The following is a 12536-nucleotide window of genomic DNA, read 5'->3' on the forward strand; positions in this document are numbered from 1 at the left end:
ATTTCATGTAGGATAAGGCATCAGTTAGCACAAAACAGGGAGATTAGCTTTTGCCTGTGGGCTGGATTGGAGAAAAGAGAGATGTCAATAAGAATAACCGGAATGGCTGTAGTAGTCACTGCATATGATGAAGGATTGAATGAATTAATAATACAGAAAAGGACTGAAATGGTTTTAGTGGTGAGGGCTGTGTTTTCAAGGAAAAAGTTACACCGTGTGGCACAGCTCTTGATGTGAATAAAAAAGAACAGGAAAACGGAGACAATGTTAACAGAAAGGTCAGCAGCATTGCCCAATGAGACAGAAAGGGGAATAGATTAAACAGTAATTAAACAACAGTAATTCCAGGAAAATAGAGTCTGGCTCTTATGTCAACTCAACAAGCCTCTATGAAAAATACAGTGGTTTGTATCAGGAGTATCCCAAAGCACTGTTACCATGCTGTAACAAGCTTTCAGTCATTACTGCAGCTCTGTATAGCTCTGCTGTGCTTTCTAATGATGACTCCCTACTAATTTTTAAGCTTGTCTATATGGGCTAAAAAGAAAATCTAAAAGTATAGAGTAGGGTATTAAATGAATTTTCTGTAGATTCACTTCTTCTGCAGTAGACTTTAATGGTTTACAAAAAATGATTTGGAACTGACAAGCAACAAACTTGGATTCAAAAAAATCCTGCTTTGAAGTGAAACTCACACCTTTATCTCTCTGGTTTTGGCAATAAAAGGAGATATGCTTTAAATAAGATCCGACTCTCCCAAGTATTCTTATAATTGTATTAACCTGCTAAGCTACTTGTCACCCTAGGGTGAGTCTTTCCCCTTATCCCCTTTCAATGTCAATGTTCAAGAAATTTTTCACAGCAAATTCTTCCTCAAAAATCAATATGCACCCAGTAAACATCAGATTCAATAATAAAAATGTGTGAAAATTCTGAAACAATTTCAGGCTACAGGGCTAAGTGGGTCTCAAAAAATTGCCCTGTTTTCTGAATCGCCTTGAAACTTTCAGGATAACCTTTGCCTGGCACAGATACCTACGAAAACTCCATTAAATTTTATGAGAAAATAGAGCATTTTCATATGGCTGAGCTTGACTCCATCTATCACTCCTTATGCAAAGTGTGAAAAGAAACACAATGTAAAAGACAGTGCAAGGATCAAGCTCCTAATTCTTAAGTGGAAAAAGATCCAGAATCCTCTTTAGCACCGCATCTCAAAGGGAAGGCTACCCTTCTTTTTAGCTTCAGCATGGTCTTGTCTGTTCTTGGAGAAGTACCACGTCCCAGTGAATATTCCACACATCAGGAGGAGTTCATCAGTTTCAATGACCAGACAACTATGAATTACAACTTGTCCTAAATTACAGTACAACCCCTTTTTAAAGGTTTTTACAATTTCACTGGTTTTAATTAGCTGTCGGGTTGCTCATCTGGGCACAACGGTGACATGCTGGGTTGCAAACAGGGGTACTAGAGTCATCCCTGCTATAATACCACTGAATTTATCTCAAGAAATAATTTAATCCAGAGAGTCTAAAGGTTACACATGCCCTGCCCTGGTGCATTTCATTGACGGGCTGCTGTTAGGCTCTGGGGAAAAGGACCAGCTGTTTATGCACAAGCTGGCACAAAAAATGACTCAGGAGGGAACAGCTCCCCTCCTTTCCAGCTGGTTGTGCTCAGAAACACAGGATCGAGAAATGGATTCACAATGAAAAATGCCCTACAATTACTAACATGACTACATAACATTACTCTGAACACTAACAGCGGTGCTGAAAACAGTTGCTCAAGTAAAAGCAGAAGCAAACTTGTAAAGCTAAGCAATAAGTTATAGCCAGGCACACAAAGGTGAAAAGTCAAGTAATTTGGCCAAAATACTGTCCAGATTTGTATGCTGATATACAGTATGTGGAAACCCACCTATTCTATGGGATCTCATTGCAAAATCTGGCAAGTTGTATATTGAGACAGTAACGGTAACCTGTGTTACTTCACTGATGTTCAATTAAGATTAACACGAGGGTGTAGTGAATCACATTGAGGTATGTTTCAAGGTTTGATTATAAACCATATAGGTATCAATTTTTATGTTGCATTTATTTGCCAAAAAAGACCATTCTAACCCTCAGGGATCTGGTTCTCAATATGGTAATTAATTTTCCAGGTTTGTAATTAAACAGCTTCAACATGGTACAATCAGTGGGTAATAACATTCAATTAAAGATACAAGATGCATTTTCACCTTAAAATGTTTTTACCCTTGAAGTGATACCAACGGAAGAGGATAAAATAGAGTGTTAACACTTTTCAATTACGCTAAATGACTTTAATCCTGCAAATGATGTCCTACTTTAATTAGAAGCTCTTCTCTTTATTACAGCGTGATGGATGTCCACTTTATTAGATTCAAGTGTGACACTATAAGCTCACTTTACATAAACATTACCATGTTATTAAAATGCTCTACAAGGAAGGGTTTTGAAATGTTTGCTAGCACATCAGTACTTCCTACTTTAATTTCAATATGCTATTCCACTTTCCCCTCGGAACAATTTTTGCCTTAGTGCGACTCACAATACTGTGTTTTTCTAGGATGTGATCCATGGAGGCTAGATCTAAAGTTCCCCAAATACTACACTGAAAGAAACACACTGAAGATTAAGCTTACACTTATACACACTTACACTCATAAAGTAATAGTGGTGTATCTTTGTAAACCACAAAAGGAACAGAGCACAAAATGCTGTCAGCCTTGGTCCTGTCATTCTGGACCTGTTATCCGACCTTGTGAGAAGGTGAAGCAGAAGCTGGTGGGGCAGAGCAGGAGACCTGCGGTTCAGTTCTTAACTCACTTTTTAACTGAGCTGGTACACAAAATGCCTCCAGATTAGACAAAAGGTACATCTGCACCACACAGCAGTGTGCATACTTGAGTTAACTCACGTATCGCCGTATGGGAAAAAGTAGCACAGGGCTCTGAAAAGACTAATTGAGCCAATGGAGAAGGCTACATAGTATAGATACATAGACAGACATAGCCATGACAGGCTTCGTCAGGCAGCTGCAGAAGGCACTGTCCTTGGGCATCCATTTGCCTATTTTAATCTTTTCTCAGGTGCAAAAGAGAACGTGGCACATAGTTTACCATGTTCCAATTTAACATACTAACATGAAGTGCATGTTGAAAGTGAGAAGGCCTGAATTCTGCTGTAACATCGTGCCAATACAGCAACAGCAGTAAAAAAAAGATATGGCATGACATTCAAATATTAAGCTATAGAAGTTAGAATTGGCTGATGGCAACATTGATTGCTACATCAGAAATTTTGCTTTCAAAAAATGACAGTAAGGATCAGGGAAATATTTCCAAAACCAGATTAGGAAATTTCCTGAGACAATTTTATTGAAGAAAGCACCTGCGTGTTCAAAACCTATATCTGTATGCACTATGAGAATATGCCAATGCAAATCAGCTTGCTAGATATATATCTGCTTGATCATGTCTAGACAGGTTATGAACTGTAATTACTGACTCTGATTAGTTAAAAATTGTCAGACCTTTTTTATCTACTTTGTTTGTCTCACCCACCTGTTTGTTGGGGGCTTCAGAATGAAAAGTTTTTCAGATACATACTGTTGCTTTCTATACATTTATACAGCACCTAGCACAAGTTTCACCAACTTAAATGGCCTTTGAGTCCTTCACAATATTAATATTTTAAAAAAATAGCAACAAAAATGTCAGTAGAGAATAGTGATAGTTTAAAAGACAAACTGCTGTGAAAGATTAAAAGAATCTGTGAAAGGCAATGTAAATAATTTTCTTTAAAATTTAATACTATAACTATTTAGAAAGGCTTGAAAGACTTATAGTGTGCTTATAACTTACCTGGCTTCCTTCTTTTTGCCAGAAAACAGCTGGCTGGGGATTTCCTTTAGTTTCACAAGGAAAAGTCACTGTTCGACCCTGGGCTACAATCTGGTCTCGTGGTCTCACCACAAACTGTGGGGGAGCTACAATGTAAGAAAAACCATCGTGTAAATTTAGGATATTTTGCAAGACGGAGATGAGGAATATTGAAGGAAAGAGACAACATCATGGAGATTTATTTTATGCCAGAGGACATAACACCAGAAACATTAATTAGTATAGACAGAACTCATATATAAACAAAAACAACAGCAGCAACAAAAAGAGCAGCAATATCAGTATGTCATATCCCCCGGTTGTTAAAAAAAAAATAAATAAAAGGAAAGAAACATTACAACCATACATGCTAGAGTAAATTCTGATGACAATAGATGCTAAGGAGCAGCAGTCAGGTGTTTATGATGCCGGCTCTGAATGTATTCTACCTTTTGTCTGGGCAGATATCAGCACTCTCATAGCCTCTACGCCTCCCAGAGCTTGTTGTGCTAGAGCTATCACTTATTGCAAGGTATGAATTAGGATCTAGAGACTGCCTTTTTCATTCTGCCCCTCTAGACTTTTAAAAATGATTGAGAAAGGAGAGAAGGGTCTGGATGACAGCAGAAGGGCAGAAGTTCAAGAGCTCCGTCACTGCTTTTAGGGGTAGTTAAAAGAATAGTTGCTAAAACAACACAAACTTGAGAGATCCAGATTTCAGCTTGCGAAAAGACAAGAAAGAAGCAAGACTTGAAGAGTTAGTGGGCAGCAGTGAGCAGTGAGTAAGAAGGAATAGGTATTCATGGAGATCAGGAAAAGACAAGGAAAAGAAAAAAGGAGAAAGTGGAGTCAAAACAAGAAGGAAGAACCAGGACCGGCTGTGTTTTCAAGTAGATGGCATTAACAGCGTTCAGACATAGGGGACCAGGAAGCACAGTCTGAAGTGAACAGTGATACAGAGAGGTATAGTTTGACTTATCTGGGGGTACTTGATGGAGAACAGAGAGTCAATGCTTGGTGGGAACAAGAAGGGAGAGACAAGGTGTTAATGTGCAGAAGGAAAGTCGGGAAGAAGCAGTGTTGGAAGATTTGAGAGAAAAAACTTGACATCAGGAATTATATTGAGCATAGTGTGATAAAGCAAATGACTTTTCTATACATGACACGCAAACCCTTCAGTCTTGGTTCAACACTGGAATTCACTGGAACGGGATTTATACTATTTGGCATACCTTAAAAATGTAAGTAGTATCTCCCAATACTCTCATCAAAAGACTAGCTAACTTCTAGGGCAGGCTGAAGAAGGGGACAAAACAGTACAAAAAAACCTCAAAAACCACCACATTCCTTTACTTCTGTTCCACTATTGGTTTGGTGGTTGTGGAGAGGGATGGTTTAGGAACACTAAGCTTTTAGGTAAACAGAATTTAAGTGTTTTAGAAAACCATATTTTCACCATTATAATTACAAACTATTTAATTAGGCACGAAGAGCAATCAAGGCCCAGCTTCCGATTACACCTGCTGACAGCACAGACGCAAATCTGCTAACTGCATAGAAATGTATGCAGATCTGATATTTTTGAAATACACTTTGCAGTTACCTCATGAGGTACTTCCCAAGGCTTTACAGGTCAGCAGGAGTCTAAAGAGCACCAGTTGAATAGCGTTGGTAAAATGCACTCTTAAAACAAGAACTGTAAAGCATTTAATAAACATGAATCACCATCAATTTAGAAGGCAGAGGGTGAGGACAACACGAGGAGTCTTCCTTCTGCCTCACACTCCTAAACGCAGGTTTTGGCCTCTCTCTCTCGAGAAGTGTCCACCTCTTCCCCAGGGCCTCAGCAGGTGTTAATCTTCTGAACAGGCAGAGACTAAGGGCTAGGTGCCCTGCTGCTGTCCGTTTATTTCCATATGTTTTGAGGTTTCTATAAGAGCATAGGTCTTGCTACACATACTTTAGGATCTGAACTCATGCCGTACTATTCCTGAAGTGCTGGACTGCAGCAAGTTACATGTTTTTCCCTCACTTTGTTTTACCTATTATACCTGTTATACCTGTATTCAATCCCTACAGGTGTCAGAAAACAGAAATATGGTAACCAGCACACGTGTTTCCTCATTTAGTCATATGGGAAGGAAAAGAGAGAAAGACCTTTAAAAGTTGTGAATTAGAAACCTCCATTCCTATAGGCCTATCTTATAGTAAGGTATCTTTACAGTTCTGACTGCCCACTTAATAAAGATCACTGAGTTAGTCCAGTGTTTGCTGCTCAGCCTTAGAAGTTTATTGCCCAGGATATTAATATAGAATCAATAGCAACCTCAGGCAGAGCAGAGACCAGAAGACCTGTAACCTCTTCAGGTGTTATATCTGCATTTGACAGGAACTATGCATGAGTCCTATGTCTATGCTGTATGACTGGCCTCAAGACCATAATCTTTCTATCATGACACTAAAAACTTGGTGTCAGGAGACCAACCCATAGATCATACCTAAGCATGATCAACGCCCAAGATCACTCCATAGGCCTGCTTGATGCACTGGGGGTATGTTTTGCAGACAGTGCTCTGAGACAGCTCAACAGAAGGAAGAGAGGCATGGCATATCCATGAGCCTATCTTTCAAAACATGTAACTGAATAAATGCAAGGTAAGTAAGTTTAAGGGTTCATCTGAAACATTCTCACACACACAAGGCTGTACTGTAAGTCAATAATTCAAAGCTCTGTGCAGATGTAACAGAACTGAACTCGTTGCTGTAGCAGACTTTCCAAGGACCAAATTAAGGTAGTCTGGTAGTCAAGGAACAACAAGAGATAAACGTCCTAGATTCTAGTTTTTGACCTACCCCTAACTTTGAACATCTCTCACTTTCCTAAGAGCAGAAAAAGGATCCTGTCTTTTGCAAAAAGAGACGAGGAAAAGAAGCAAGAATTAAGGCTGTAGCTCAGTCCAGATAATCTAAATAACTTGGACTGACCCTGTTGTTCTGTTCTCTCCCTGCCACACACCAAGTCCTCTCCAGCATTTGCCATACTAGGTGAACAGAAGATCCGTGGCCTCATAGCTACTAGTTTAGACTTTCTAAAGACTCCAGTAAACAAGTTATGCAAGGATATCTTTTCTCTGCAGCCATAATTACTGGAAATTCACTATAAAAATAAATAAATTAATCAGAGCTTTTATTTAAATTTAATCTCATGAGCTCACAAGGAGTTGACTTTTACCGGTCACTACATTAGGTAGAGCACAAGACCAACTCCTTCAGCCAAACTATTTAATACCATAATTTTAAAGAACACGAAAAACGACATTTTGGAAAAATAAAACCTTGTGTTTTTTTGATTTATCCAAAGATGGGGTTCTATAATGAAGGAAACCCCCATTTTGTTCCAGTTTGTTGTCATATTCAGCTACAGCTCTGTTTATAGACAGCCTCTGATAAAAATTACATTATTTACAGTATTTAAACAATGTTTTCTTCATATCAGTTTTATCTATCAATTTCTATTTGAACAATGCAAATTGAAAACCAAAAGTAACAGTTAATAATTGCAGGAGTAATTTTTGGTCAAGTATAACTACCAAAGCAGTAAGACTGCCATTATCCCCAGAAAATGCAACATGACCCTGCTCAGAAACAGCAAGGTTTCCTTGGCAGAATAAGCACTTGGACTCTTCAATTTTCCTAAAAGAGAGCTCATTATCTTCATACATAAATGCTGTTTATAAAGATAGATAAATATTATTACTCCCATTTTGCAGAAAGGTTAACTGAGATCATGACTTGCTCAGAGTCCAGCTTCAGTGGAACGTTGGACAAAACCTAATTCAAGCCATTATTGCTTCTCTCAAAATAGGTGAATTTTTGAAACATTCTTAAAAGGTACAGTTTGAGAAATAACAGCAGGCTTGACATGCTTCAGCTGTTGAAGTTATGTGGTACTTTAATGCTTAATTCAAGCTAAACATTAAGGTCATTAGAAGAATCTGTTGAAAAAACTGTTACGAAGCTGCAAATCGAGTGTTGTGCCTATCAGACTATTACCCTTTACTGTTTCAGATGTAACATTAACTGGATTGGAATAAACAGAGTGGAAAAAATCTTGCTTAATTGACATTTGAAAGTTAAAGACAATAGCTTCAAAAGGAAATATATTGCTTGGATTCCAGGGGACTTACCAAAAATATGAAAAAAGAACAATTAAGACTACAGACCTAGTATACTTCTATTGAATTATTTTTTTTTTTTGAGAAATTTAAATAGTACACAGTAAATTAGATTTGATTTCTGGCAAATTATGCTTTGATATTGCATTCAGCAAGCGCTGGTTTCAATCAATGTCACACTAAAGCTCTGTTATGCTAATAGCCGCTTGTGAGGCTGAGCGGGATGATATGGAAATCAGATGGTTGAACATGAATAGAAAGCACAGGCCATGTAAGAGGGGGCTTTGAGATGAGGGGATGGGGGGACCCTGAGGTTAATCACATCATGTTCAGAACTGTTTTTACAGCAGAGAACAGTATTCTACTGCAAGAATTAAAATGGAAATAGAAAAGCGTGAGCAGTGGTGAGCATGAGTTATGTTGTTCAAAATGGGAAGAGTGCATTCTGTTGCACTCTTTCTAGATGTCATTTTATGCATGACTGAATGGATCCTTTATTCTATTAATAAATGTATATGAAGGTAGCCTCTGATCAAGTGTTAAAGAGCTTTAGGGGAAAAAAAGGGAGAAATAAATACTGTAAATTATTTCAAAGGGATTTCTCAACTCTTCTCCAATCTTAATAGTTAGCAGAATCTCTAATCTGATGGGATGGATTGCATTCATTTCTTTCCCAGTAGTGTTACTGAATACTAAAGGTTATCCTAGGTTACTGAATACGAAAGGTTATGCTCGGTAACTGGGAGCTAATAAAGCTGCTGATGTAGAGTAGCTCGACTGAAACAGTGAGTTCATCTCTCGTAGGTGAACTCTGGTCACCTGGTAAGAAATGTGGCAGAAGATTCAGAAGGGGAGGGGAAAATTACCTAAGAAAAATGTGAATTTATAGCAAAAAGTACACTGATACCATATCAAGTACTAGCAACATCTTCCTCCAGTAACACATTTTTCTAAGCTGATCTTGTGATTTGTGGTTCACATTGAATTCAATGATCCTAAGGAAATGTTATTGTCATGACCTGCTTACAGCACCTTCCTCAGCCCAGGTGCCCTGGGGTTCATACATCATATTGCTGTGATTTTGATTAAAAGTAGATATTGTAGCAAGTTTTAGTCCAGTTTTGCTACCACAAGCAATTCCAAGAAATGGAATTGTAACCACAGCAACTAATATCAGTGGGATTTTTGTTGTTGTTATTTGGGTTTTTTCTAAATGTCTTCAATTACCTAAGGCAGCCACTGTGAGACCAAACTCATTTTACACAATCCAAACAATTTTCAGATAATGAAAACTTTAGTAATCTTTTAATTACATGTACTTAGATAAAATATCCTCATATACCATGGCATATGAGGTTTTATTCAAAGCTCACTGAAGTTGGTAGAAATTCTCCTATTGGCTTATGTGGTCTTTAGATCAGACCCATTGAAAAAAATAATATATTACAGGAAAAGAGTGACAGCAACAAATTTTAAAGGGCTTAAATTACAGATTTGACAACCTTTAATTAAAACTAATTTCAGCTGATAGTGAACTGCAAATGAAATCCATCGTGAAGATTACTTAGGCAAGCTAAAGTGATAAAGATGAGTGCTTCATTTTAAACTGGAATTGTTTATTATCCATAAACTTATTTCTGTGATTGGTTCAAAGAGGGCAAGGGGAAAGATGCTGACTTGGAAATGTTCTAAGCAAAACTCAGATAATGCTCACTGATAGGGGAAAAAGCTTTGAGGAACAAGTAGAAACACACTGGCTGGTAAAGCACTGAGATTCTGTAAGACTCCGTTCTGCTTCCAGCAGAGAAGAGACAGCAGACCAACCTCATATTCCTATCTACAGTCTTTTTCAGCATTGTACATCTGCAACAATAAATTAATTTCATAATAATCCTTTAAACAATCAAAGTTACACCTAGTATGATGCTCAGTAGCTCTGCCTGGAAGTAAGAGTCAGTTAGGGTGATAAGATAATGGCAACTTCCCCAAATTGTCTTCTGACTTCTGGAACCCCATCAACACCACAGTCGTCTTTTGCAAAGCCCTCAAAGACTTGAAACTGGGTTTCTCAAAGCTCTTCTCAAACCCTTACTGCAGTGCCAATATTCATGTGGCCACTTCAGTTGGTCTTCGATACGTGTTGATATTTTAAGAGCTCAAACTCAGTTTCAGTCTTACCAAACACAGATAAAGACTTGTCTCTAAGACATTTACATGGGGGATAGCAGAAGCCCCCAGAGAGTACTACGTATTTTGAAAAAGGAGGTAACCCTTGACATCATCTATGGAGTAGGACTACTTATTTGTAGGGTTGCTTTGCTGGTTCCAGATACTGGCTTAGATGATGGTTGAAGGCAGTACAGTAATTCTTGAAAGAAAATAATGATACCCCACCTTTGTGTGTCACTGGTTAAATTTGTCTAGAAGGTCTGGTAGATACTGGACTTTTGGATGCTTTCATGATACAAATGTAAAAGAAAACTTTAAGACCCTACAGTATACAACACCTTGCTGTAACATTTGCCCTTTGCAGGGCATGAGCTGCCAAAAAGTGCAGATATGAAAGTCTAGGAGTTTTGAAAGATGCTTTGCAAGGCTACTGCTGCTGATGGAGTAAATAGAGGAAAACAGAAAATATATCCAGTCTCAAACACTAGAAACCTGGGCTGAGTCAGCAGTTCTTTCCTCAGAAGTTCAGATCTTCTTAATGGGTACTGAAAGTGATGTGTGGTTCTTAGGACACAAAGTTATTAGTGCACTATTAGCTACGACTAATGATAAATCAAGGGTGTAGCCTCTGACACAGGAGCCATTACAGAAGTCTGAGAAGATGACAGCTTAGGTCTATTACTAATGCAGATATTGCTTATCAGGGATAAACTAATGGAAGTTAAGGATGGTCATTTTCTTTAAAGTGAAAAGACCTCTCAATCTTATAGTGTGCTCCAATGATTAGGTGTGTTCACAGACAGGGAAGGAAGTAACTTTTTAGCACACTAGTTACGACTGAGTTGCCTGGGAAATGACTTTCCTTTTCTTCTGTCATGAGTATCATGTTAGCACAGGAATCTGCAACTATTCCCTAGTCTGTATGAGCACAGTTGGACTTTGAAACAAGTGCATATATCTTATTTTGTGGTCATTCTCTTTTTCCTTTAACTACATTCTCTTCCTTGTGCATTTAGAATGTTCTCTTTCTTCCATGATTTCTTCTTTAGGTATATTCTGCCAATAAAAATGAGGAATGGGTAGGTTGTGGGGATACAAGTGATTCGTGAAGCCCTTCACTAGGCCCGTGATATTATCTTAAAATGACACAGGTGGAGGAGGCCAAGCAGGTACTTAGTTTGGATTCTTCTGAAAAGCAGCTTTCCATAACTTAGGGGAGTACTGGTAATCCATAGCTCGGATATGATCTTTAACGTTGACACTGCTTCAAAATTAATTCTCATATGTCCTGCACCAATACATCAAATACATAAAATTAGAAGCACAGGGGGCAAGTGGGAAGAACTTTTAGCAGGTTGAATGAAAGGAAGCACCAGGGGAGAGGAATCAGGCTACAATGGGGCAGAGGCAGAGAGCAGGAAGAAGTGAGGTCTCAGCAAGTTTATTACCAGGACCAGTTCTGCTGTAAGTGTCCTTCACACTGCTCCTGTCTCGTGGAAAGTGAGAAATTCCTTTTGTTTTGTTTTGTTTGCTGTTTTCAGATGAGCCATGTAAAAACACAACACCGTGAAAAGATCACACTTCAATCATTTGAGAATGCTAAACCTTCATACCTGGACTAATTGTTCTAATCTTCAATTTAAATTCAGGTTCTGAATTTCACATATAACAACATTTTTATCCTTCAGTTGTTCTGAAACACTGAAGCAGATAATCTCTGAAAGCGTGGAAGCATAAGCATTTTTTCTTTCTTTGCAAGAGGTGAAAGAAGTCTAGAGAATCAATAAATAAAAAACGCTAACTGTCCTATATATTTTGACACATAAAATCTCTCTTTTATCCCTAGATGACCTAAAAGAAAGAAATGGGATAAATCTGCATGGTGGAAAAAAGAGACGCGAGATAAACAATAATGAAAAAGCAGGTTTGGTTTATATTCAAAGTTTCCCTGCCAATTTCAATTAACAAAACTGCCAAATATGCATTTATTATTTTTATAACAAAAGTTGAAGCACAATTAAAAATAAATACTACCAAGGATTTGTTCTTCCTTATTCCCTAGTACTAATGTCAATAAAACAAAACTGTGAGAATAATTATAAAAAAAAAATCCAACTCTGTCTCCTACACAGGGGACAAGCATCTACTTTCTGCCCCCCAGCCCCATTTCCAGTTCTCTGAGGTCAGCAGCAGCATTGTTCCTGACCCCCTTCTCCTCCTTGTTTTACAGTGCATTTCAATATTAAGTTTAAATATCTGGTCTGAATTTCATCTCAACAATA

The 12536-nt window shown here is 38.1% G+C and overlaps 1 protein-coding gene across 1 annotated transcript in view; it reads right to left on the minus strand.

The window, feature by feature from the left end:
- The window catches only part of LOC104155770 (roundabout homolog 2-like), a 123481-nt gene that overhangs the window by 98700 nt on the left and 12245 nt on the right, over positions 1 to 12536 (minus strand). Inside the window, exon 4 of the mRNA XM_009702043.1 lies at positions 3893 to 4017. Coding sequence (XP_009700345.1) covers positions 3893 to 4017 — 125 coding nt within the window. The remainder of the gene's footprint in view (positions 1 to 3892; positions 4018 to 12536) is intronic.

The sequence above is a fragment of the Cariama cristata genome, unplaced genomic scaffold, assembly GCF_000690535.1.
Source record: "Cariama cristata isolate BGI_N322 unplaced genomic scaffold, ASM69053v1 scaffold11536, whole genome shotgun sequence".
Classification (NCBI taxonomy): Eukaryota; Metazoa; Chordata; class Aves; order Cariamiformes; family Cariamidae; genus Cariama; species Cariama cristata.